Source organism: Neoarius graeffei, chromosome 23 (assembly GCF_027579695.1).
Source record: "Neoarius graeffei isolate fNeoGra1 chromosome 23, fNeoGra1.pri, whole genome shotgun sequence".
NCBI lineage: Eukaryota > Metazoa > Chordata > Actinopteri > Siluriformes > Ariidae > Neoarius > Neoarius graeffei.
In genome coordinates this window covers 47,449,632-47,477,400 of record NC_083591.1, presented here as the reverse complement: position 1 = coordinate 47,477,400, position 27,769 = coordinate 47,449,632, and the positions used below count along the sequence as shown (strand labels likewise).

The window sequence follows — 27,769 nt, the reverse complement described above, 5'->3', positions numbered from 1 at the left end:
TGTGGGCATTAAAAATGGGTGAGGAAAGTGTCGCAGTGCTCACTGATCTGAAGTGCTCGCGCTCTCTCTCTCAAACACACACTCACACACTATAGTTTCTCTGCGTGCAAATTCACAGCACCTTTCGCTCATCGATACTGCTATGCGTGCTCACCTCAGCTGGCCTCACTCTCTCTCTTTTCTAAAGACGATTTGCAGTCTGCTTTACTTTTCCATTGTTAACCAGTGTACACTCATCTCATCTCATTATCTCTAGCCGCTTTATCCTTCTACAGGGTCGCAGGCAAGCTGGAGCCTATCCCAGCTGACTACGGGCGAAAGGCGGGGTACACCCTGGACAAGTCGCCAGGTCATCACAGGGCTGACACATAGACACAGACAACCATTCACACTCACATTCACACCTACGGTCAATTTAGAGTCACCAGTTAACCTAACCTGCATGTCTTTGGACTGTGGGGGAAACCGGAGCACCCGGAGGAAACCCACGCGGACACGGGGAGAACATGCAAACTCCGCACAGAAAGGCCCTCGCCGGCCCCGGGGCTCGAACCCAGGATCTTCTTGCTGTGAGGCGACAGCGCTAACCACTACACCACCGTGCCGCCCCCAGTGTACACTAATTAGCGACAATGTACCCTAAACTTACTTTACATACTAATATGTGGTACTGGATGTCAATATTGGAGAATTTTTACAAGCGTGAGGAAATGAGCACGCCATCAAACATCGGTGCATGTCTACTCCAGAACAGAAATCGGACACAAAGTCTAATAACGGAAACAGAACACATTTGCATCGATGTCAAATTCAACAGAACTGTGACACGTGAACAAGAAGCGTGTTACAATGAGGAAGACATGATACCAAAAGCTGCTTTTCTTACATGAAGCGTCATGTACATTTCCAACCAAAAAAAAAAAAAAGTCATTTTTGTGCCGTCCGCAGCAGCACCATCACATTTACAGAAATGAGAAATGAAAAAGCAGTCCGGTCTGAATGCACATCATACCGAATAAGAGGAAGGTCTTCCTTCATTTCTTCAAAGATACAGTGTCTTCATTAAAGTGTTTTGCATAATGTGTCCTTTACATACAATATAAATGAGATCTGGAGAGAGGGGGGGAAAAAAAAAAAGATTTTTGTTCTTTTTTTTGCACAGAAATGTGGTGAAATTCCAGTTCAGAGGAATCGCAGTCATTACGCTACATTCATGATACTAAAAAGCGCTCAGAATATTCCTTTAAATTTCCTCAGGAGTTGAAGATGATCTGGAAAGTGATTCACTGAACACCTAAGAAAATCATGCAGTTAGTCAGAATGAGCTCTTACCTATGGCAACTTTTATCACACACGCTCAAATGGCATTAAGATACACGCCACAGATCTGCAGAGAACTGCAAGAAGCATCAGAAACGAGGGCACTCGTACCCTACTGGACCGTTCCTCGTCACTTTGTACTGTTGTTATGTATCTAGAACTAGAAAGATGCATGTAGTGCACGTTAAAGCTTTACTCTAAGTAGGTCAAGCTGTGTAGCTTAAATCATTTCTACTGTATAGCCACACTTCCAGGTCAAAGACACAAAGATATGCGACATAGAAAGATCCGATAGCGTGTTTCGGTTATAGTACGTCTGTCTACTCTCTCTGTAGGCACTTAAATCTATCTGCAGCTGAACATCATTTACACAACCAACACATACACACACACCTTAATATGCACCATGGCATACCTACTAAAGCACGGAGATGTACACACACACACACGCGCATTGCATTTTACTGCCTACAGCTGGTCAGCGCTCTCTCTCTCTCTCTCTCACACACACACACCTGCTCTCAGCCGTCTATGGTGCAAGTGGCTCCACATACTGCACAGGATAAAGATAGAAGCAGTGGACACCATTCATCAGCAGTGAGCAAGAACAGCATGACGCTCCAAACTTCCCTTTAACACCTCTCCGTTCTGCTCCATTACAGCCTTATTGCTGTTTTTATATTCACTTAGTAGTGACCCTTATTTATAGGCTCACTCCTAAGTGATCATCTCAAACTCATACGGATGAAACGAAATAAAAAACATTTTAAATCATGGCTGATGGGGTGTGTGCGCGCACTACTTAGCAATCAAGGCAGCTCAGACGCATCACACATCACAAGGGAGAAAGGAAAATCACAGATAGAGAAAAAGAGAACACCTACAGATATAGATAGTATCTATAAAAACATTGAACGTCTGTTTTATGTTCAGGCATGAAGCAGAGCTGAGGGAGATGTGAATATACGGTGGTTTTTCTCCTGCTAAGTGCCGACACGGCTCAGTTTGTAAAATGCGCGCGTGTATTCGTTAAACAGCACCAGGAAGTTTAAATGCTCACTATTTTTCAGCTCATTTTTAAGAACACGACACAACACGCCTTTTAAAACCTAAACCGTCGTCACAATGCTTAAACAAATCAAGATCTCCCCCTCCCCATCATTTCTATCTCCTGATTGGCTGCTGGTAACCGAGCCACTGAATTTCTCATAACACTGATGTAAAGATTTGAATAATCGCCCAGCTTCAGCATGAACATGTAGCACTTTTGCTGGATATCGCTGGACTTGGACACTTTGTGAGACGGCAGTGTAAAAGGAGAGATCATACAGGAGATACATTTGTTCTGTCTCTGTCTGTAACTCTATTTCTCACACACACACACACCAGTTACCAAGAGATTCTCCAACTCAGAAAACAAACAAACAAACAAACAAAAAAAAAAGAAGTTACTTCATATTCCTGCAAAATGTAGAAACACAAACTTCCACAACAGACCCATCTCTGTGTTTGTGTGTCAGTTGATCAACTTCCTGTTTTCTCCGGCAGCATGTTCGCTTGATTTCACTCCTCCTCCTCCTCCCTGGGTCTGACACGAGCAGCAAGAAGACCCCGATTATTCCAATCCAGGCTGCCTCAGATGTACAGGCAGACATCTTGGGTTAGAGTGTTGCCTCTAAAGAGTCTTCTCCAACGTGATGGGCTATCGTGCACCCACTTTGCGTAGCAGGATCTGGGTGAGGTCAAAGGTCATGAAGCTGATGCCCACAGCTATAGGCCCTTTGACCCAATTCATGCTCAGGCCTTTGTACAGGCCGCGGATGATGCCCTCCTCCGATACGATCTCGCGTATGGTGCCCAGGATGGTGCCGTACGTGTGGCCCGTCACACCTGCTGTCTGCATGCGCCGTCGCACCACATCCAGCGGGTATGAAGCTGACTGACCGATGAGGCCGGCACACGCGCCGAACGCCAGCCGCTCGTATGAGTAGGGCTGAGCTCGTCCTGTCTCCTCTGAAACACACATACAAAACGTAGGGTTTATATAAGCAGCAAAGTCCCAGGTGAATTTTTTAAATAAATAAATAAATAAAACAGCTTTCATTTCAACCACAAATACAAATCGCATGTTTCCTGAAAATCATGGCGGTTTTGCAACATTCTAAATATCGGACTTCATTACGCTCGCCACTGTTGGGGTGTGAAATAAATTTGTAAAAACGAAGCAACGTTTGCTGCTACTAATGACGGCGAAAACTAAAAAAAATCTTGACCGACCACTGAGCCTCATTAGCCGGTTAAAGTCGGTTAACCTACGAGTTTAAACAGGGATGCAAACGGCGCGCCTTTTGGCGGATGCTGCCTTTTTCACAGCTGAATCGTGCAGATCCGATTTTTTTTTTTTAGGGGGGGCGTTGGAGTGTCTGAATAATTTCAACGGCATTTGCTTATTTAGTCATTTTAATACAGAATTTACTCTGATGAAATTATTCAGACACTCCAACGCCCCCCCTAAAAAAAAAATCGGATCTGCACGATTCAGTCGTGAAAAAGTCGGCATCTGCGCCTTTAGTTTGTGTGGAGAGATATGATCTGCAGTAACATGCATTGTTGGCTACAGACCGAAACATACTTTCAGAATGCACTGGCCAAGGCAGGACTAAACTCCATGTGCCTTCTAATAATAATTAAAAAAAAAAAAACAGAATAGTAATTTGTAAGCTAAAAAGCCTGTGCCTACACTTTTTTCCTCTCGCCGAGTGGCAGCTGTTTTCAACTGGGGCGGGAGGGCGGGACATGACTGAATGGGTGTTTCTGATTTGTCAGCTGTCTTCAACTGGGGCGAGAGGAGGGCGGGACATGACTGAATGGGTGTTTCTGATTAGTCAGCTGTCGTCCTTACACCGCATGGCATGCCCCAAGCATTTACAACACACAATTCCAGGTTCTCCGCTCCAAAATCGGCAGCTTCAAAACGATTGATTTTTTTTAACCGACAACCAAAAAAAAAATTAACGGGTTGACGTTGATTTGGTCAACCACCGGTCAAACGGTCATCGGTTACCATCCCTAGCTGCTACGGAAATTCACAGAAAAGGTGAAAACTAGAAAAGCGTGTAATGACCAAGTGACGCCGATATGAACGGAATTTCAAGCCTTTCAAGGTTTCTTCACGTTGAGAAGTATTCCAGGAATCTCCAAGAACCACACAAAACAAGCAAAAATGTAGCTGACAAACATCATCTACTCAAACGTTTTCTCTCTCTTCTCTACGTACACACAGCAGAACGCACCTGCGTGGAGTTTCTTAAGCGTCTCATAAGTGAAGAAGCTGAGGCCTGCGTAAGGAACCACACCCAGTATAGTTGGAGTGAATCCCCTGTAGAGTGTCTTCAGCCCTTCCTCACGAGAGATCCGCACAAACACCTGCATTATATTACTGTACCTGGGGAACGCACACGGTATAAAACCTTCAGGTAATTCAACACACACACGCTTGCTCCATTGTGTTTCCAAAAAACCTTGACAGGGTCACTACAAATCTCCTTTTATAAAAAGCACGGTCTCTTACATTTCTTTTGGCGTGACTGCCATGCGGGCGCGCACCATGTCGAGCGGGTACGTGAGCATGGCGGCTGTGGTGCCAGCCAGTGAGCCAGCCAGGAGTCTCGGCACAGGAGGCAGAGCCCTGCAACAGAGAGGACAGGAATACAAAATTCACTTTCGAGATGCCCAAAAAGACACCAACTGTTGGTTGCTGTTAATACTTTAAGATACAGTACATTGCTCTCCAAGTATAACATCAATCACCTGTGCTGATTTAAAAATCGCCTTACAAATCACACCCATATACACTACCAACATCTGGATCTAAACCCAAAGTGGGTGTGGCTCGGACAGTTCCTCAACCTCGGCTACATCGCTTAAGTTCATAGAGATGTGCAAGACTACGCTTTTAATCTCACTCGAATAGTTCTTAGCTCATCCGGCTGGCCGGCGAGGAGCTTATACCATCATGTGATGTCCACCGTCATTCACATTTCATGAAAATCGCTTCTTCTCCCTCAATTCATCACTGATTTTTATTCTTTCTGGCAGGAAGGTCGGCCTGCCTGCCTGAGGAGCATATGGCTTCTACCCAAATTTGCATAATTGCAATTAATAATGAGGTGTAATTAAGCCCTAACGAGCAGTTTCCACACAAATTGCTTCTTCTCCGATTTCGATTCTTTCTGGCATGAAGGTAGGGGTACCTTGGGTGCATATAACTCCTACCCAGATTTGCTTCATTACAATTATTAATTAAGTTATGGACTAATTAAGCCTTAATAAGCAGTTCAACAAAAATCGCCGTTTTGGATTCTTTCTGGCAAATAGGTCGGTATTCCTAGGGTGTATATCAGAATCAGAAACACTTTTATTGTCAGGTATGTGGACACACACGAGGAATTTGACTCCGGTTTCACTTAGCTCTCATAGTACAAAAACAGAAAAAGCGTATACACAAAAACAAACAAAAAACAAACCAAAAAAAAAAAGGTGCAATAGGTGCATAGTGTGGTGGTGTAGTGGTTAGCGCTGTCGCCTCACAGCAAGAAGGTCCTGGGTTCGAGCCCCGGGGCTGGCGAGGGCCTTTCTGTGCGGAGTTTGCATGTTCTCCCCGTGTCCGCGTGGGTTTCCTCCGGGTGCTCCGGTTTCCCCCACAGTCCAAAGACATGCAGGTTGGGTTAACTGATGACTCTAAATTGACCGTAGGTGTGAATGAGAGTGTGAATGGTTGTGTGTGTCTATGTGTCAGCCCTGTGATGACCTGGCGACTTGTCCAGGGTGTACCCCGCCTTTCGCCCATAGTCAGCTGGGATAGGCTCCAGCTTGCCTGCGACCCTGTAGAAGGATAAAGCGGCTAGAGATAATGAGATGAGATGAGAGGTGCATAGTGCAAACTAATCCAGGTAAGTCAAGTATGAAATAGATAAATAAATATGCAGTGTGCACAGAATGACTGTATGAGTGTGCAGATATTTTACAAGTGATATTACTGATATATGAATCTGGATTTTAGCTGTTCATCACAGAAAGGATTTTCCCTTTTGGTGCAATATGGTGCATAGTGCAAAGATGAAATAGTAAATATAAATAAAGTATAAATATAAGTAACAGCGAGCACAGAATGACAGTATGAGTGTGCAGATATTTTGCAAGTGATATTACTGATATATGAATCCGGATTTTAGCTGTTCATCACAGAGACAGCCTGAGGGAAGAAACTATTTTTGTGTCTGGTTGTTTTTGCATACAGTGATCTATATCGCCTCCCTGAGGAGAGAAGTTTAAACAGTTTGTGACCAGGGTGTGATGGGTCCACAGAGATGTTACCTGCCCGTTTCCTGACTCTGGACAGGTACAGGTCTTGGATGGAGGGCAGGTTGAAACCAATAATTTTCTCTGCAGACCTTATTGTCCATTGCAGTCTGTTCTTCTCCTGTTTGGTTTGGATCGGTCACCAAACAGTGATGGAAGAGCAAAGAACAGACTGAATGATGGCAGAGTAGAATTGTGTCAGCAGCTCCTTAGGCAGGTTGAGCTTCCTGAGCTGGCGCAGAAAGTACAACCTCTGCTGAGCCTTTTTGATGATGGTGACTGTGTTGGTCTCCCACTTCAAGTCCCGAGAGATTGTGGAACCCAGAAACCTGAAGCTTTCAACAGCAGTCAGTGTTGTTGGTGATGGGCAGCAGAGTGGGGGGGCTCCTCCTAAAGTCCACTGTCATCTCCACAGTTTTGAGCGTGTTCAGCTCCAGATTGTTCTGACCGCACCAACAGACCAGCCGTTCAACCTCCCGTCTGTATGCAGACTCGTCACCATCTCGGATGAGGCCGATGACCATTGTATCATCCGCAAATTTCAGGAGTTTAACAGACGGGTCTCTTGAGGTGCAGTCATTGGTATAAAGGGAGAAGAGCAGTGGGGAGAGCACACACCCTTGGGGGGCGCCAGTGCTGATAGTCCGAGTGCTGGATACGATGCTCCCCATCCTCACCTGCTGCTTCCCGTCAGTCAGGAAGTTCGTAATCCACTGACAGGTGGAGGAGGGCACAGTGAGCTGGGTGAGCTTGGTGTGGAGGATGTCTGGAACAATGGTGTTGAATGCCGAACTGAAGTCCACAAACAGGAGCCTGGCGTACGTCCCTGCAGTGTCAAAGTGTTGCAGGATGTAGTGTAGACCCATATTTATTGCATCATCCACTGACCTGTTTGCCCAGTAGGCAAACTGCAGGGGGTCCAGCAGGGGGTCTGTGATGTCCTTCAGGTATGACAACACCAGTCACTCGAAGGACTTCATGACTACAGATGTGAGGGCAACAGGCCTGTAGTCATTCAGTCCTGTGATATTGGTTTTCTTAGGAACCGGGATTATTGTGGAGCATTTGAAGCATGAGGGGACTTCACACAGCTCCAGGGATCTATTAAAGATCTGAGTGAAGATGGGAGCCAGCTGTTCAGCACAGACCTTCAGACAAGAGGGTGACACACCATCTGGGCCAGGTGCCTTCCTGATCATCTGTCTGCGGAAAAGCTGACAGACATCCTCTTCACAGATCTTGAGTGCTGGTGGGGGGTCAGAGGCGGGGGTGGCAGAATGTCAGGGGGTGTAAATGGGTCTTTAATGACTGAAGGGGGGGGAGAGGTGTGAATGTGTCGAATCTGCAGTAAAACACATTCAGCTCGTCAGCCAGTTGATGGTTCACTGCAGTGTTGGGGGATGGTCTCCTATTGAGGTTTTTCACCTGACGTCACAGGGTCACGTGACGCCCCGGTGTCCGCCATTTTGAAGGTCAAGCTAGCTAATGTCAGCATCATCATAGCTGGTATGTTACTGTAGCAATGTTTACGTTCAGTCATTTGGATGACTGTTAAAACCTTTCAGTCTCAAGTTTTTCCTTTACTGTATTTACTAGTTTACTGTAATTATGATCCAGCAGCTATTTACACCGGATCCAGTGTAAATAGCTGCCGGAGCGCGCTCCGGCTTGCTCCCCCTCAAATTAAGCAGCGCGCTCCGGCTTGCTCCCGGAGTGCTCTGGCCGAGGTTCCAGAGCGCGCTCCGGCTTGCTCCCGGAGTGCTCCGGCCGAGGTTCCAGAGTGCGCTCTGGCTTGCTCCCCCTCAAATTAAGCAGCGTGCTCCGGCTTGCTCCCGGAGTGCTCCGGCCGAGTTTCCGGAGCGTGCTCCGGCTTGCTCCCGGAGTGCTCCAGCCGAGGTTCCGGTGCGCGCTCCGGCTTGCTCCCCCTCAAATTAAGCAGCGCGCTCCGGCTTGCTCCCGGAGTGCTCCGGCTTGCTCCTGGAGTGCTCTGGCCGAGGTTCCGGAGCGCGCTCCGGCTTGCTCCCGGAGTGCTCCGGCCAAGCAAGCCGGAGCGCGCTGCTTAATTTGAGGGGGAGCAAGCCGGAGCGCGCTCTGGCAGCTATTTACACTGGATCCGGTGTAAATAGCTGCCGGATCATAATTACAGTAAACTAGTAAATACAGTAAAGGAAAAACTTGAGACTGAAAGGTTTTAACAGTCATCCAAATGACTGAACGTAAACATTGCTACAGTAACATACCAGCTATTATGATGTTGACATTAGCTAGTGCTAACAGCTAGCTGCTAGTGCACTGCTACAACACAGACACTGACCCTAATAATACAGTTCTTGGTCATTGCCTGGTAACAGCAAATTTATAACAGGCCATGTCTCAACAGACTAAGAAGTTATTTCAATGACATTTAATAACATTTTGTTTATCCTGAGGACCGAAAGTAAATGAAAATGTGAACAAACCTTAGCTGTAATAAGATGGCGACCACCGGCTCCAGGGACGACCCACTGATGTAGGCATGTTACCCAGCCTGACACAAAATATTTGTAGGTATCCAAACTCTTATACGCTTTCAGATCAATACCCGTGTATGGCGATGGGTTTTTAACGACATAGGTATACAGATCATGTGGGCCGAAGTCAGGTAAAGACGAGGGCTTCGTGTACTTCCGTACGTCAGTGAACAATCCTGGTGGAAGCAGGTAAACGTCGTTCTCCAAGCCTGCTAACCTCAATTTTTGCAAATACCTCTCCCTCTGCTCGCCCTGTAAATGCCCTACATCACTGGATAGTGAAGGTGTTTTCTGCATCTCGCTCCTTTTTCTTTTATGTTTTTCGTTTGACGCCTTCCTCGCATTCAAACTGATTCGAGCCGTGACGTCCAAAATGGCAGCCTCACATGACTTGGTCACGTGGGTGAAAAACCTCAATAGTCAGTAATGTTCTGCAGGCCTCTCCACACTGACATCGGATCGTTTGCTGAAAGGTTGTTTTTAATCTTATCAGCATAGCTCCTCTTAGCTGCTTTCACCTCCATTGTCAGTGTGTTTCTGGTCTGATTATACAGAACTCTGTCTCCACTTTTGTAGGCCTCTTTGTTCTGTCGAAGTTGCCCGAGTTTTGCAGTGAACCAGGCTTTATTGTTGTATATGCGGAAGATTTTGGTAGGCACACACACATCCTCACAAAACTGATGTAAGATGTCACAGTATCAGTCAGTTCATGCAGGTCTGAGGCTGCAGCCTCAAAAACACTCCAATCAGTGCAGTCAAAGCAGGCTTGTAGTTCCACTTTGGCCTCATCAGACCATCTCCTCGCTGTCTTAACTACAGGCTTAGCAGCTTTCAGCTTCTGCCTGTAGTATGGGATAAGATGAGCCATACAGTGATCAGATAGTCCCAAGGCTGCACGAGGGACAGAGTGGTAGGAGTCCTTTAAAACAGTGTAACAATGGTCCAGTGTTAGAGTCCCTGGTGGGACACTTAATGTGCTGTTTATATTTTGGCAGTTCGTGGCTGAGGTTTGCTCTGTTAAAGTCCCCCAAAACAATGAGCAAAGAGTCTGGGTGTTTTTTCTCCACATTGTTTATCTGGTCAGCCAGGTGTTGTAACGCCTCATTAATACACACTTGAGGGGGGATGTAGACTCCAACCAGAATAAACGAGGAAAACTCTCGCGGAGCATAAAACAGTTTGCAGTTTATGAATAATGACTCCAGATGAGGCGGCACGGTGGTGTAGTGGTTAGCGCTGTCGCCTCACAGCAAGAAGGTCCGGGTTCGAGCCCCGGGGCCGGCGAGGGCCTTTCTGTGTGGAGTTTGCATGTTCTCCCCGTGTCCGCGTGGGTTTCCTCCGGGTGCTCCGGTTTCCCCCACAGTCCAAAGACATGCAGGTTAGGTTAACTGGTGACTCTAAATTGACCGTAGGTGTGAACGTGAGTGTGAATGGTTGTCTGTGTCTATGTGTCAGCCCTGTGATGACCTGGCAACTTGTCCAGGGTGTACCCCGCCTTTCGCCCATAGTCAGCTGGGATAGGCTCCAGCTTGCCTGCAACCCTGTAGAAGGATAAAGCGGCTTGAGATAATGAGATGAGACTCCAGATGAGGACTGCATGATTTGTTTAGAACTGTGACATCAGTACACCAACCTTCGTTGTAGCTTCTATATAGTGTATATAGCTTGCAACATTTATTGTGCAAGGTGGCCCACTTTAGATCGTTCCTTCTGGACTAGACGGGGCCAGAGTGAGCTACGCCGTCAGACAGTCTCGTTAGTTTTTTCAAACAAATTTTAGTTGGTTCCATTTCCCTAAAAGTGAATATCTACCTTCTTCTTGTCTTACTCTTATCTTGAATATCTGTCCATCGTAACTGAAACCACGGTGACCCTGAATATACAGTAATTAAGCATGAATAAATGAATGCTGTAACCAGAGATGCACCGATTGACCGGCTGCCGATCGGAATCGGCCGATTTTCACGTGATCGGCCATGACCGGCGACCGGCCGGTCAAAATTAAAATATGCCGATTTTCTGCCGATCAAAACTTGTGTATCACATAGAGATGAAAGTGGAAATACTCGTAATTCGCAACTAAAAGGCTGCAGCTCCACTGGGAGCTTGAACATGCTTTCTAGTCCGATTGTGTTGCGCTTGCGCAGAACAGTGTCAGTCCTGCGCGCCTAACGAGCTCCGGTGCGCGCGCCGTTAACAACAACGAAATTCACTATATTTGGATATCCACATATAGTGAAATTATTTTTGTGCCAGATATTGGATGTGAAAAGAAGAAAACGTTTGTGGTTGTGTGAATTTCCCATTACAGGAATGTTGGCCTATTACCAAACATCTAGTTAGATTTGTACAAAGAGAGAAAGAAAAAAATGTCTTTTTGTTTGTTTTACAGCCTTGGTTGCACTTGATTCCATTGGAAATTACTCTACAAATACACATTTGACAAAGATGATAGAATGGCTATGGTATAAGTATGACTGGAAATTATTTTTGTATTTTGATACTGAATGAAGAAATGGGTTGTTCTATAAGGCACAAGTTTTCAGATCTAAACAGGCTTATGAAAGTGTGTTCCATAGCAGTAGGCAAATAATATATGAGGGGGAAGTTGGTTTTGTGCCAGATATTGGATGGGAAAAGAAAAAAATGTTTGTGTGAATTTCCTATTTCAGGAATTAATGTTAATACCAAACATGAAGAAAGATTTTACAAAGAACAATGTCTTTTTGTTTGTTTTCAACCTTTGAGGTGTTAAATTTATTACTGAAAATCTGGCAGAATGTTCTATTAAAGAAAAGATAAAAAGAAAATAGTCTGTGTGTGCTGTGAAGTGGTTTGAAAAAATGAAATCGGAATCGGCCAAAATCGGTATCGGCAGGTCACACTCCATGGAAAATCGGAAATCGGAATCGGCCCAAAAAATTGCAATCGGTGCATCTCTAGCTGTAACATGAACACAGTGACGACAGAGAGGAGGAGTACAGGAGCCTGGTGAGGGACTTTGCTGTGTGGTGCAACTGGAACCATCTGCAGCTCAACACCTCGAAGACCAAGGGGCTGGCCATTGACTTTGGGAGGTTCAGACCAAGGTCACGACCAGTTCTGATCGAGGGAGTTGAGGTGGAGACTGTGGATTCCTACAAGTACCTCGGGCTGTGGCTGGACAGCAAGCTGGACTGGACTTGCAACACCAATCACTTACAGTAGGGCAAAAAAGTATTTAGTCAGTCACCAATTGTGCAAGTTCTCCCACTTAAAAAGATGAGAGAGGCCTGTAATTTTCATCATAGGTATACCTCAACTAAGAGACAAAATGAGAAAAAAAAATCCAGAAAATCACACTGATTTTTAAAGAATTTATTTGCAAATTATGGTGGAAAATAAGTATTTGGTCAATAATAAAAGTTCATCTCAATACTTTGTTATATACCCTTTGTTGGTAATGACAGAGGTCAAACGTTTTCTGTAAGTCTTCACAAGGTTTTCACACACTGTTGCTGGTATTTTGGCCCATTCCTCCATGCAGATCTCCTCTAGAGCAGTGATGTTTTGGGGCTGTCGCTGGGCAACACGGACTTTCAACTCCCTCCAAAGATTTTCTATGGGGTTGAGATCTGGAGACTGGCTAGGCCACTCCAGGACCTTGAAATGCTTCTTACGAAGCCACTCCTTCGTTGCCTGGGCGGTGTGTTTGGGATCATTGTCATGCTGAAAGACCCAGCCACGTTTCATCTTCAATGCCCTTGCTGATTGAAGGAGGTTTTCACTCAAAATCTCACAACACATGGCCCCATTCATTCTTTCCTTTACACGGATCAGTCGTCCTGGTCCCTTTGCAGAAAAACAGCCCCAAAGCATGATGTTTCCACCCCCATGCTTCACAGTAGGTATGGTGTTCTTTGGATGCAACTCAGCATTCTTTCTCCTCCAAACACAACAAGTTGAGTTTTTACCAAAAAGTTCTATTTTGGTTTCATCTGACCATATGACATTCTCCCAATCCTCTTCTGGATCATCCAAATGCTCTCTAGCAAACTTCAGACAGGCCTGGACATGTACTGGCTTAAGCAGGGGGACACGTCTGGCACTGCAGGATTTGAGTCCCTGGCGGTGTAGTGTCTTACTGATGGTAGCCTTTGTTACTTTGGTCCCAGCTCTCTGCAGGTCATTCACTAGGTCCCCCCGTGTGGTTCTGGGATTTCTGCTCACCGTTCTTGTGATCATTTTGACCCCACGGGGTGAGATCTTGCGTGGAGCCCCAGATCGAGGGAGATTATCAGTGGTCTTGTATGTCTTCCATTTTCTAATAATTGCTCCCACAGTTGATTTCTTCACAGCAAGCTGCTTACCTATTGCAGATTCAGTCTTCCCAGCCTGGTGCAGGTCTACAATTTTGTTTCTGGTGTCCTTTGACAGCTCTTTGGTCTTGGCCATAGTGGAGTTTGGAGTGTGACTGTTTGAGGTTGTGGACAGGTGTCTTTTATACTGATAACGAGTTCAAACAGGTGCCATTAATACAGGTAACGAGTGGAGGACAGAGGAGCCTCTTAAAGAAGTTACAGGTCTGTGAGAGCCAGAAATCTTGCTTGTTTGTAGGTGACCAAATACTTATTTTACCGAGGAATTTACCAATTAATTCATTAAAAATCCTACAATGTGATTTCCTGGATTCTTTCCCCCCATTCTGTCTCTCATAGTTGAAGTGTACCTATGATGAAAATTACAGGCCTCTCTCATCTTTTTAAGTGGGAGAACTTGCACAATTGGTGGCTGACTAAATACTTTTTTGCCCCACTGTATACAGGAAGGGACAGAGCAGGCTATACTTCCTTAGGAGGCTGCGGTCCTTTTAACATCTGCAGGAAACTCCTGTGGATGTTCTATCAGTCGGTGGTCGCCAGTGTCCTGTTTTACACCGTGGTGTGCTGGGGGGGGGGGGCAGCACATCCAAGAAGGACACATCCAGGCTGGACAAACTGATCAGGCGGGCCGGCTCTGTGGTCGGCATGAAGCTGGACTCCCTGGTGACGGTGGCAGAGGTCTATGGACAAACTACTGAACATCATGGACGATGCCAGTCACCCTCTGCACACCGTCATCAGCAACCAGAGGAGCCTGTTCAGTGACAGAATGCTCCTTCCCAAGTGCAGGACTAACAGACTCAAAAACTCCTTTGTCCCTCACGCCATCAGACTGTACAACTCCTCTCTGGGGGGGGTAACAGGAGGACAGAGGACAGGAAGGAGCAGTAGCCTAGCCTAACAATAAGCAATACCGGACAATGTGCAATCTCTCTCCTGCAGCCGCCCCCCTTTTTTTCCTTCTTTCCCTCCTTCCCCCCTCCGCCTTCCTCTCTCCCTCATATCTTATTCTTTTTATATTTGTAATTTATCTACAAGTTTTCCTCTATTTCTTCTCTGTTTATCTGTAATGATGCTGCTGGAATCTTAATTTCCCTGAGGGAACCCTCCCAAAGGGATCAATAAAGTTTTATCTAATCTAATAAACAAGTTCCCCATTTGTCCTGTGAGCAAGTGAACAGATGTGAAGTAGTTCACACCTAGATCAAGATAAAAACCTCCTGCAAACCACCTTTCCTGGTCACATCCTGTAGGACCCCAGTCCCAATGCGCACCACTCGGCTCGACCAAGTGCCCTACGGAAGCTTTATTAAAAATATACTGTGCCTCCTATTTGTCTGTCTGTTATGAATAACGTATTCAGTTGTATTGCAATAGGGACGCAACTGCACATGGTATGTTATCAAACCGTTCCGTACGCCCCGTACGGTTCAATACCCACTCACGAACCACGATATTATGATATACCGGTCATTTTCCAAGACTTGTTATTGTGCTGTGGACTACACACACATTGTGCATTCAGATCCACAGAACATCTCCGGAGCCGGTCAAAATTTTCCTGAACCCTATCAGCACCGTATCCAAATACAAGTTGGAGAAGAGAGAGGAAACTAAAAAAACAAATACTCTCTCAGCTCAAACATGACAATGGTGAGCACTAGCAAGACAGAGAGCAGCAAATCTCAAGAGGCACCATTGTCTTAAGATTGTGGATGCAGTGACAAATGTAAGAAAACTGTAAAAACAAACAAAATACAGTCTACGAGCATTGCTTTGTCACTGTCGGCTACTCAAGTGGAAACACTTCTAACATGGCGTCTCATTTGTGTTCCCATCACCCAGCCATAGCCCCTGCAGGTATCCACTGCCTGTACAAGTTTGTACCTTGATAATTAAAATAGAGGAGGCAAAGTACCTGCAGGCTTTCAAAGCTAAGAGAGGAAAAACCAAAATACAGGAATATACTGTATAACTCACGTGATGTTGCGCTTTTTTTTTTTTTTAAATATCTCCTATACAAGTATGTAATCCAGCCACTGGAGGTGGCGGTCCCAAGCCCAGATAAACTGGAGAGAGTTGCATCAGGAAGGGCATCCGGCGTAAAACCGTGCCAAATCTAACATGCGGATTGAAAAGAGAAATACCATACCGGATCGGTCAGGGCCCGGGTTAACATGTTGGAGATGTTTGGGTGAGACGGCTGTGGAGTTCCTAATGAGATTGCGTAATAAGATCCTAGAGAATGAGAAAACGCCAAATGAATGGAGAAAATGTGTGCTAGTCCCAATATACAAGAATAAGGGAGATGTACAGAGCTGCAGTAATTACAGAGGGATAAAACTGATGAGCCACACCATGAAGTTATGGGAAAGGGTATTGGAGGCGAGATTGAGAAGAGAGGTAGCAATCTGTGAACAGCAGTACGGGTTTATGCCAAGGAAGAGCACGTCGGATGCAATTTTTACTTGAAGAATGTTAATGGGAAGGCCAGAGAAAGCTACATTGTGTGTTTGTAGACCTGGAGAAGGCATACGATAGAGTGCCGAGAGAGGAGTTATGGTATTGTATGAGAAAGTGTGGCGTGAATGAGAAGTATTAGAGTGGTGCAAGACATGTATGAGAACAGTGAAACAGCAGTGAGGTTTGCAGTTGGAACGACTGAATGGTTCAAGGTGAAGGTGGAACTTCATCAAGGATCTGCTTTGAGTCCTTTTTTGTTTGCCATAGTGATGGATAGCTTGACGGACGAAGTGAGGCAAGAGTCACCATGGAACATGATGTTTGCAGATGATATTGTGATATGTGGTGAAAGTGGAGAGGAGGTTGAGTTGGGTTTGGAGAGATGGAGGTATGCATCGGAACGAAGAAGAATGAAGGTGAGCAGGAGCAAAACAGAATACATGTGCATCAATGAGAACGGCGATGAGAGTGTAGTGAAGATGCAAGGAGTAGACGTAAAGAAAGTTGGTGAATTCAAGTACCTGGGGTCAACTGCGCAGGAAAATGGGGGCTGCGATAGTGAGGTGAGAAAGAGAGTGCAGGCAGGGTGGAGCAGTTGGAGAAGGATTTCGGGAGTCAGTTGTGATCGGAAAGTCCCAGCAAAAGCGAAAGGTAAGATGTATAAGACAGTAGTGAGACCAGCTGTGATGTATGGATTGGAGACAGTACCCTTAATGAAGAGACAGGAAGTGGCGGAGTTGAGGATGTTAAGGTTTGCGATGGGAGGTTGGACAGGATAAGGAACGAGAACATCAGAGGGACGGCACATGTGGAGAGCTTGGAAATTAAGCTAAGAGAGATGAGACTGAGATGGTACGGGCGCATTCTGAGAAGAGATGCAGAGCATGTTGGAAGGAGAATGTTGAGGATGAAGCTGCCAGGCAAACGAAAACGAGGAAGGCCAAAGAGGAGATACATGGATGTGGTGAGAGAGGACATTAAAGTGGCAGGTGTTGTAGAGAAGGATGCAGAAAACGGCGCAATGGAGATGAAAGATCTGCTGTGGCGACCCCTACTCAGGAGCAGCCAAAAGAAGAAGAAGAAAGATCTCCTATACAAGTATGTACCCCGTTTATTTAAACTACAGAAGGCAAGACACCTACAGGTCGTTAATGCTAAGAAGCACTTTTCATTTTATTTGTTTTTCTCCCCTTGATTTCACACCATAGAGACAGAATCCAGGCCTGCTCAGTCATGCTTCCTTTTTTCTGAACAGAAAGTTTTATTTTTCCTTCAGGCAAAATAAAGAATTTGTTGTTTAAGCGTGACGTTTTTATTTTCAGGGATGAGAATGAAAAATATTTTAAAAGTCTGAAAAAACCGGGGCGGGGCACGGGGGGGCTAATTATTTTTGGCTATTTTTTTTACCCCAAAACCATTAATTTTATCAGCAATAATTCGCAATTTATTTGGAAATAAATTCCCCTTCTTGGTGGACTCCCAGGTGAAAATGATTAATATGGTACAAGAGACTTGTTTTTAATCAATTCACATTTGATGATTTCAAAAAATCAATGCACCTTTTAATATAAACGAGCTCGACAGTATTATATTTCTGCATTTTTGTGATTCATCTTTGAATACTCCAATCCTTTAAAATGAAGTGCAAACCAGAAAAAAGTTCTATCATATCATTCTCTTAAGCTTTCTTCTGATGTTATCGTGGTAGCAGGAGGTCTTGCATATTAAGCAGGCAACATTCAACATCACTTATCACTTCCCTTTCAACTGTTGTGTGAACTAACGAGGTTTTATCTGGACAGGATGTTGTGTAATGTAATACATATACCATATGGTCAATTTGAAGATCGAGATGGTGATTTTGAATTAAAGAACAGGCATGTACAATGGGCATTACATATTGGAAATTTTTTTTAAATCAAAAACTATAAGTTCATCTTGGCCTAAAAAATTTGGGCAGACGCTCCCGCGCGGCACATGCCAGCAATTCCGTCCCCCTATGAAATGAGCAATAAGTAGGAGAGTTATACATGCTATCATACCTAAAATTTTATCAGAAATATAGATATGATACTATGATTCTCCCCAACATGCTACATTAGATAAGCTAACCCCATTTATAAAAAGATACACACTTATATATGACGTGTAACTGATATATATATTTTTGGGGCGCGCGCTCTCTCTCTGCCATGCCGGTCCTGTAGGCTGCACTGACTCAAACTCCGGTCCTCGAGAAAAGAGATAAAAGTCCGCCCACACTGAAAGCTGATTGGCTTATTTTGCTGAGTAACCCAATCAAGATGCTCTTTGTCTGGCATGCGCTACATGAACAGGCACACAGGCAGTGTTGCCAGATTGGGCGCTTTTAAGTGCATTTTGCCGGAGTTTTGAACATATTTTGAGCTGGAAAATGTCAGCAGTATCTGGCAACACTGCACACAGTCTCCCTCGCGCACCCCCTCGCGCGCGCACATTCTAAGATGCACGCGCACGCTCTTGCTCACTTCTATCAATATGCAGGAGACTCCCGGAACTTCCGGGAGACTTGGAATGTCTGCGTTATAAGGTGACCACAGATCGTTAATCATAACCCCCCCAAAAAAAAAAAAAATTCTCAACGGATTTACATCGATCTCAAAAACGATCATTTTGGTCTGAAAAAGTCAGAAATCCGCCAATCGGCGGAAAATTCTCATCCCTGTATTTTTTATTCTTAAAACCGAAACTGTCCCGTTACCATTGCCCAAAAACCCTGAGCCAACCGTACCATGGCATCCCTAATACACACAAATCATAAACCTACCAGCACTGCGTATATCTTAGTGCTGTTACTAATATCCCAAATAAATCATTTTTTATATATGAGCCAACATTAAAACGCTTCATGTTTTGAAATAGACAGAAATAGGACCTGCTGTTGGCATGCAGCTCTTGACCAGTGCACTTTACCTCTCTGGATACATAAAACTGTGAGGCAGTGTCCCATAGTCGCTTCTCACAGCTCTAAAAATCCTAGCTCAGAGTTAGTTCCTCACTATGAAATTTAGTTAGCAAAGATCTGCTTGCATTTTTGCCAGCTTGTATAATGACCAGAGCTCACACAAGCTCTTTGTGTGACTTCTGAAAGCTACACCAAAACACTTGGACTGTATGGAAGGTACTCACTTGCCCTGGAAGCCATAATAGCTTCCCAGAAGCCTCTTGTATTGTTCGTGGGCACAAAACTGGATGGCAGCATAGGGGATGACCCTCACCATGGTGGCGGAGTTGCCCCTCCATAAGCTCAGGAAGCCTTCCTTCAGATAGGTGCGATAAATCAACCGGTATGCTTCCTGTTCAACACAAAGACAAAAGTTATCTGCATGGGTTTGGCTTTATTTTTGAATGAATGATGTGCTTTGAACAAGCGAGGCTGTGCTCCTCGAAATCTATGCACAATATCAATCATCTTTACAAGGATGAATGCTTATGGTCATTATGCTGACGTTGTTTTTGAAAAGTTTTATCTCTCTAGACAGTAAAAACACCTGCTTGTTAACCTGGTACGCTATAACAGTGCTACTGTCTATCCGGCTTTTCTTTTTCTTATATTCTCACCGTCTTCATGTGGACGTCTAGGATTTTTAATATTCAGCTACTTGAACTTCAAACAGTTAACCACACCTTCAGTACTGATTTTCAACACCAGAAATACTCACCTTGGCAGAAAATCTGTTTGAAGACACTAAAAAGAAAAACAAATTAAGACAAATGTTAGAATATATTTCTTTAAGACGGTAATGCCTGTATAGGCTGATTATTTGATTTGGCAATATTTCATCACATGGCCCACATGCCCTTTGCGCTGACTACACGCCCTTTCTGTTGTTGTGTATGCATTCCAGTTGTTCATGAATCCAGCCTTTTCAAACAGGGCGATAAAAATGTGGCACTCCTACAATGATTTAAAGCATAAAAGAAATGTGGAAGCAGCGTATGAACGGACACACTCCTCAGCCCCATAATCATATGCACGACACATAACTTTTTAAAAACACGAATAGTCAAGTTTATTTGTATAACGCTTTTAACAATAAACATTGTCGCAAAGCAGCTTTACAGAATTTGAACTATTTAAAATATAAGCTAATTTTATCCCTAATCTATCCCCAATGAGCAAGCCTGTGGCGACGGTGGCAAGGAAAAACTCCCTCAGACGACATGAGGAAGAAACCTCGAGAGGAACCAGACTCGAAAGGGAACCCATCCTCATTTGGGCAACAACAGACAGCATGACTAACATTAACAATCCTAACATAAAGTCAGCTTTGTTGATGCTATAAACCGCCCACCGACGGAAACCCGAGTGCAAAACCATTCACGACAACTGTAGCCCTAAAGTCAGCAAGTCAACTGCAGTCCCCAGCCACAAAAGCACCACCACAAGAGTCCAGAGCGTCCTCCAGGCGCGACCCCCAACTGTCCACATGGGGCCGGTCTCCACAGGAGCGATGTGATGAGACTCCAACCAGACACAGGGCACCAGGATGGCTCAGGCAGGTCAGAGGAGCAGAAGAGGTCAGCATCTCGATCCCAGGACCGACATGTAACTCAGACGGACAGCTGTTTATCATATGACCCGTACGGACCCACATGCACGCTCTTAATAAAACCATCTGGAAAAGTCACGTGACTGGGCATATCCGCATTTTTGAATCCGGTCCGGAAAAAGCCGTATGCAGCCCTGGACCCGTTTCCCTCTTGCTCTGAATTGTTACTTTGAAAAATGGGCAACACAACTGAGCATAGTGAAAGTGAATTTCTTTTTTTCTTAACAAATTTTATTAAAATTGTTTTCTTCAAAAATACAATCAATATCTCCACCAGTCAGGGCTTCTGTGGCATTTGCTTTGTTGCCTTTTCCATTTTTTTCCTGAGGTCTCTGTGCTTGAACTTTTTAAAGTCTTCGTCTTTCAGGATGTTTATCGTACTGTTATTGTTGTCAAAGTAGCATTGAATACTTTGTCTTCTTTTTCGCAAAGTATCAGGTTCGTAGTCTAAATTTCCTTCCCTCCCCCTTTGCTTGTATATAGAAACTATATACAACAAATTTCTTTGCTCGAAAGTACCTTTTTTATTTTCTTTGACAATTTCAGCTTATTCAGTGAGGTCTGTGTCTGATAAATCATCTGGATAATAAAATTCACCTTCACTGTGCTCAGTTGAGTCATTTTTCACGCACCATCGTTCATTGTTTTCCACTGTGCATGTTAGTTTAAAAAAACTCATATGATAAAATGCTTATTGATCGAGTTAGGTTGGGTCGGACAGGAAAATATTTGGCTTATTTGTACTAGAGCTGTAACGGTACTCCGCGGAGCACCGAACGCCGCGGTTTAAACCTGCGGTTCGGAGCACGATACGACAGTGACATTTTTCGGCTCGGTTCGAAGTTTAGTTTACTATCCTTTCTTTTTATTGGCTAAATCGTTTACCGTAATCCAATCAGATCGACTGTTACAGAAAATCAGTCGGCGCTTTTTACAAAATGGCTGATACTCCTGATAGTAACGAATCTGAATCAGCGATAAAGATTAAAGAGGCCCCAGCAAAATTCAGATCGCAAGTTTGGAAGCATTTTGGCTTTCGAGAAGATGCAGGCACCAAACAGCAAACAATTTGCAAACTGTCACTCAGCTGTTAGCTATAACCAGTGATGGGAATAACGGCGTTAGAAATAAACGGCGTTACTTTTTTTTTAGTAACGAGTAATCTAACTAATTACTTTTTACATCGTTATAACGCCGTTCCCGTTACTTACAATAAAATGCTATGCGTTACTTTATTAAAGCTGTTTTCATCTGGCACGCTGCTCGTTCAGCCTTTCTTTACTCTGCTTTAGTGTGGGGCGGGGAGACACGAGACAACGGCATAGTAAGCCAATCAGAGTAGATTTGGACAACATACGTAGGTAGGCTCCACCTACTGCACTACTGCGCACACTTTCAATCGGAAGACACAGCGATGGCGAGCGGTCAGCCCGAGACTGCGCTTTCACATTGGAAATACAGCCATTACTTTTCATTACTTGAAATAAAAGGCAAAAATGTCTACGTGCAATGCACATTATGTCGAGGAACAAAGCATTTGTCCTCATCAGTGGCCAGTAATTAGTAACAATTTTAATAACTACAAAAATATATTAAATTTGATAGATGTCTTATCTCACATTGTCCCACAAAAATATTAATATAGTGTAGATAACGTTACTAATTGGTTCTGTTAAGTGTCCATTTCAGTCATTAAACACATTTAACATTCACTTTTATTATGATTACACTAATTGAATTTGATTTTTTTTTTTGGGGGGGGGGGGGGGGGGGGGGTAACAAAATGTAACGGAATAATTACTTTCCCTGGTAATTAGTTACTTTTATGACAAAGTAACTCCGTTACTAACTCAGTTACTTTTTGGGGAAAAGTAACTAGTAACTGTAATTACTTTTTGAAAGTAACGTGCCCAACACTGCCTATAACATAGTTTTGTTGTTTAAGGGTTGTTTAATTAAAATCATTTCTGTTTTCACGAAAAATATCATAATATTTGTTTTGTTCATTTCACCACTAAGATATCAGTTATGGTTTTTTTTTTGCACCATTTAAGTTTTATTGACCAGATACCATATTGGCGTGTTAGGTTTATCTCAGGATTTCAGTAAATGCAGCTGTCTGTTAGAACAGAAACTCATTTATGTCTCACATTGTCTAGTCAGTAATTGTATGACTGATTGTTTTATGGTTAAGCATAATAAGCAGTATTATACTTCAGGTAAAGTTTGAGATGTTTTTATTGTTAACTATTGTTTAAGACTTATTTTAAATAAAAATATCTAAGTTTACATTCAACTTCTTGTGCCATGTCACTTTGCATAATATCGTATCGTAAATAATTGTATCGCGTTGAGAAAGTACGATACGTATCGTATCGTGAGAGAGGCGTATCGTGACGGCTCTAATTTGTACAGACCTTGCTGTGCACGGTCCGTACGGCACAACCTCAAGCTAAATATTTTCCCGTCCGGTCAATAAGTACATATTATTCATCTTTGGTAATTGAGGTGGATTCTGAGCCTATCCCAGGAACACTAGGCATGAGAAGAGATGGTTAGTGTACGAAAGAACATTTCATACCGATGGTGCTGGTTTGTATAAATGTATCTTGCCTTGGAAGATGATCTTGGTCCTGTCCAGCGGAGCTACAGCTGTCTTAGCCACAGCTCCTGCGAAGGCTCCAGAGAGCAAGGAGTTCAACACAGACCGGCCCTGCTTAAAACCCTGCACATATACAGTAAACACACATTTTGTTGCAAAATCCTGTACAGAAAAATCCTGAAGGCTACTTTAATCATTTGGCTAGCTAAATAAGTGTTTAGATAAGTGTAGCATTAAATGTTTGCCAAGCAATCATTTTTATTCTTAGCATAGGAAAGGCATGCTGAATATGACCGATATGCCAACAGCGGCTATCCAGTCCATAATGTACCCCCTTAACACTTTAGACCTCAGAGTGATGAGACGGCATGACTGGCATTTTTTTGTGCGCGCCTGTAATGTGGTTTCAGTACAGCATGTAATGACATGAACTGGCCAGTTATGTACTGTGTGTGCGCGTGCGCGAGCGAGAGAGAGAAAGAAATGCGCAGCTGTAGAATTGTGCTTCTTGGAAGTCTTGTAAAATCCTGTCAATTATTAAGCCAAACTTATGCAAGAATTAAGAATATTTAAGTGCAAGTTTCAGTGGTGGTTTATTCAAGAGATTATCCTAACAGATGATGATAATCATGTATCACAACAGAAGCTTCACATCACTATATGCCCAAGACCAAAAAAATTCGATTTTATTTAAAGCGTGCCACTATTCTGGTCGATATTCTAACGTCCCACACTGTTTATCTTGGATCAAATCCAGTTGAGAGTTGCACATCAGGTTATAAAGTTTTGAACCCAGTATCAGAACATGGCAAAAATGACACGTTCATGTGCGTGCCAGAGTGCAGACAAAACTATGCAAGAAAAATGTTATGCTTGAAGCGAGTTATCTAGTCCCTGTTCTGGTCTGGTAAATTAACCAGGAACTAAATATTAGTTCCAGCTACTGGAGATCTAGCTCCTCAAAAAAAAACCCCACTAAACTTACATTTCTATTTGTATAGCTTGTACTCTGTGTGTTTAGTCTCTCCTTCAAACACATTTTAGGGGAAAAATGATGGTAGATTATCTACTTCACCTCAGGTCACACTGATCACACCTGAGACTGGACGTGCATTTCGTATTCAACTTTTCAAAATCACCGCTGAAGACGTGTTACGGATGTGTCTGAAAAACGTCAGCCCAACCCGAGATTAAATCTCAGTCTCTGTGTGATCACTGATAATCTGAATTAATCTACAGTCTGGGCTAGAAAGAAAATCAGCTCCAGCTTCACTTCAGTGCATTTTTTCCCTGTGACCACAGGTGGTGCTTTTGCTGTCGGTTGCACCAACATGGTTCTGCCTTAAAGGGGAACTGAAGTCCTTTTTAAACTTGCTTTATTTCTTAATTCACGTGTTATTCAATAACGTTTTCGGTTTTAGTAACCTCATATCGTGACTCATATTGGCACATTATATTACACTTATCAGCCTTTTCGGTTTTTAGCCATGTTGAATGTAGTTCGTTTGGTCCACGGCAGGCGTCGCTTATCTGCGCGATCTTCGCGAGACTTCAAACGTGAAGTGTCGGCGCCGCCATTTTGAAAACTGGTCACAAAGCGGCCAGATCGCCATATCATTCCAATTTAGATTAATTTCGAGATTTGCCAGCTTCATCATCAGTGATGAAGTGTCAGTCCTGCGCGCTGCGGCGTGTGCACCTGAAGGGGCGTCTCGAGCTGCACGCTGAGTGGACTCCAGCACGCGCGCCGTCAACAAGGCGCGCCTGAGCTCAATTAAGGAACTATGTGTTTGCCTATTTAAGGACTGTGCTGATGCATTTGCATCGCGAAGTATTACAATACGCATTACCGAGCCTTTCTACCCGCTGTCTTGATTTCCTGTTTCACGATCCTTGTGCCTGTTTCTCGTTCTTGTCCTCAATTAGCCTTTGATGTACTGTTTGCGGCTCAACCGACTATTTTGCCTGTATTCTCGTTTTTGATCTAGCCTGCTTATGTATATATTGTCTCGCTGTCTATATATTCTGCACTTTATTAAACTGTATACTTCTGCATATACATCCGCCTCCCTCGCGTACGTGACATGGAGATTATTCCGTACGACTTCGAACCAACTGAGAAGAGTTGGAAAGACGACAGGATAAGGACGAGTCCGTCGCGCTGGTATTTACATCATTACTGTTGCGCAATTAAAACATGCCAGATCAGGCGGCTGGTGGGTTTTCAAAAATAATAAATACATGAATGTATTTTTGTGATAAATACATATTATACTGAGCGCATGTCCCACATAATCCTCACTAAGGTTTCGGACAGCGCTAAAAAAATAAAAATAAAAAAATGGCGTCCCCACTATATAGCGCCCTATATAGTGAGTAGGGAGCGATTTCGGACACAGGGAAAACTTCCGGCTTGATTACGTCAGCGTTCGAAGGAGGGCGCGTGCATCTTTTGACAACGTTGGCAGATGTTGGTCACTTTGATTTCCGCTGTACGTTTTACGTCCGTCCTACGATGTCTCGCACAGGTCTCGACGAATCTCGTTTACAGCCGTTGCTTTGACATATGGACCGATATATTACATAGCATATTTCAAACACTCATAACTTGCTCTAGTAGTGACAAAATAGCTATCAAAAACGCATTCCTACATTTAATAAAATGAGATAAATAGAATTTGATGAAGAAAAAAATCTGCCTTCAGTTCTCCTTTAAATCAAAGTATTAACAAACAAATCGTCTGATATGGATTCTAATAAAAAGGTTGCCGTCTTTTGATCTCTGAAACAGTGGGAGCCTTAGCCTGGTCAGCACTCTTACACCAGCCGTCCCTGTCAGTACGGATACATCAGGATATTTTCACACTGTCTTTGGATGTACACACTTCTTGGTGCCTGCCTACACACACACAGTATTCTTTCATTAGACTGTAGACAGGAGTTGCCATAACTTAATCAAGCTTTCATCCTACACAGAATTCCAGGAAAGACCTCGGACTTTCAGGTGACAGAGGAAATTAAACAATAAAAATCAACTCTGGCTAGTTATCCAGAGTGATTAGCAAATTATACTGGTGAGTTATGACTCATACAGAAGGTCTTAACTTTGACACAGACATTGCATAAAGATCATAAGGTGCATGTCATGACTGCTAATGTTGGCATCCGTGTGTGGTTTTTTTTTTCGCATTAATGGAAAAAAAGACTCACTAATGGCTTCTTAGCCTTTTTTTTTTTTAAATATATATTAAAGGAACAGTCCACCATACTTCCATAATGAAATATGCTCTTATTTGAATTGAGACGAGCTGCTCCGTACCTCTCCGAGCTTTGCGCGACCTCCCAGTCAGTCAGACGCAGTCAGACGCGCTGTCACTCCTGTTAGCAATGTAGCTAGACTCAGTATGGCCAATGGTATTTTTTGGGGCTGTAGTTAGATGCAACCAAACTCTTCCATGTTTTTCCTGTTTACATAGGTTTATATGACCAGTGATATGAAACAAGTTCAGTTACACAAATTGAAACGTAGCGATTTTCTATGCTATGGAAAGTCCGCACTATAATGACAGGCGTACTAACACCTTCTGCGCACTTCGGCAGCGCATTGATATCTGAGCTCCGTATCAATGCGCTGTCGAAGCGCGCAGAAGGTGTTAGTACGCCTGTCATTATAGTGCGGATTTTCCATAGCATAGAAAATCGCTACGTTTCAATTGGTGTAACTGAACTTGTTTCATATCACTGGTCATATAAACCTATGTAAACAGGAAAAACGTGGAAGAGTTTGGTCGCATCTAACTACAGCCCCAAAAAATACCATTGGCCATACTGAGTCTAGCTACATTGCTAACAGGAGTGACAGCGCGTCTGACTGCGTCTGACTGACTGGGAGGTCGCGCAAAGCTCGGAGAGGTACGGAGCAGCTCGTCTCAATTCAGATAAGAGCATATTTCATTATGGAAGTACGGTGGACTGTTCCTTTAAAATCACCTCTGTTCAAAATATACGGATACATTTCTTCACCGGTTGCTTCTGGTTTTCTGTTGAAGCAAGCGTTAATATCAAACACTGACTTTACCACTTAACAAAGGATATTAGTTACTTCACGGCACCGTTTACTAATTTGCCTAAAAGTGAGATAAAATTCAATCTGATGCGTCACCTGCCCCAGACAGTTCGATTTGCTATCGACTGTTCTTTACTTACCTCTGATTGGCTGGAGGAGGGCCGTGGCAGCACCTCACCCTGTGTGAGCGCCCCCCGATGTTCCTGTACTCCATTCCCCATGCCAGCACTCGGGGGGGGGGGGGGGGGGGGGGGGGGGGGTGTTTGCTGGCTGAGCGACTGCCTGCAGAACAAAAACCAAAGCAGCACAATTAACCTGATGCAAATATAATAGAAATAACTGGTGATACTGGTGAACATTTAACTCATGGTCCTATTCTTAGGTGTGAAACTTTAATTACTTTCATATTCTAGGACTTTTGAATATATTTGAACTTTTAATTTTACACATCCAATGAAAAAGAGTGAAGATTAGCAGCATGTTTAATGTATCCG

At 43.8% G+C, this 27,769-nt stretch overlaps 1 protein-coding gene across 1 annotated transcript; it reads right to left on the bottom strand.

Annotated features, from left to right (window-relative positions):
* Nucleotides 1-452: 452 nt before the first annotated feature.
* Nucleotides 453-27,532, bottom strand: slc25a42 (solute carrier family 25 member 42). The gene is made up of 7 exons (XM_060906297.1): nucleotides 27,416-27,532; nucleotides 23,221-23,332; nucleotides 19,717-19,742; nucleotides 19,184-19,350; nucleotides 4,892-5,008; nucleotides 4,614-4,765; nucleotides 453-3,333 (listed from the first exon to the last, which is right to left on the bottom strand). Exons 1-7 carry the CDS (start codon nucleotides 27,494-27,496, stop codon nucleotides 3,023-3,025), a joined length of 966 nt encoding a protein of 321 aa, XP_060762280.1. The 5' UTR covers nucleotides 27,497-27,532; the 3' UTR covers nucleotides 453-3,022.
* Nucleotides 27,533-27,769: the final 237 nt, after the last annotated feature.

What these genes read in the sequence shown, in the direction of transcription:
- slc25a42 (XM_060906297.1), bottom strand. Translation starts at nt 27,496, where the DNA reads ATGGGGAATGGAGTACAGGAACATCGGGGGGCGCTCACACAGGGTGAG. An exon ending in CCTCCTCCAGCCAATCAGAG is followed by an intron (nt 23,333 to 27,415) that starts GTAAGTAAAGAA and finishes GTATATGTGCAG; the next exon opens with GGTTTTAAGCAGGGCCGGTC. An exon ending in GACCAAGATCATCTTCCAAG is followed by an intron (nt 19,743 to 23,220) that starts GCAAGATACATT and finishes TTTTCTTTTTAG; the next exon opens with TGTCTTCAAACAGATTTTCT.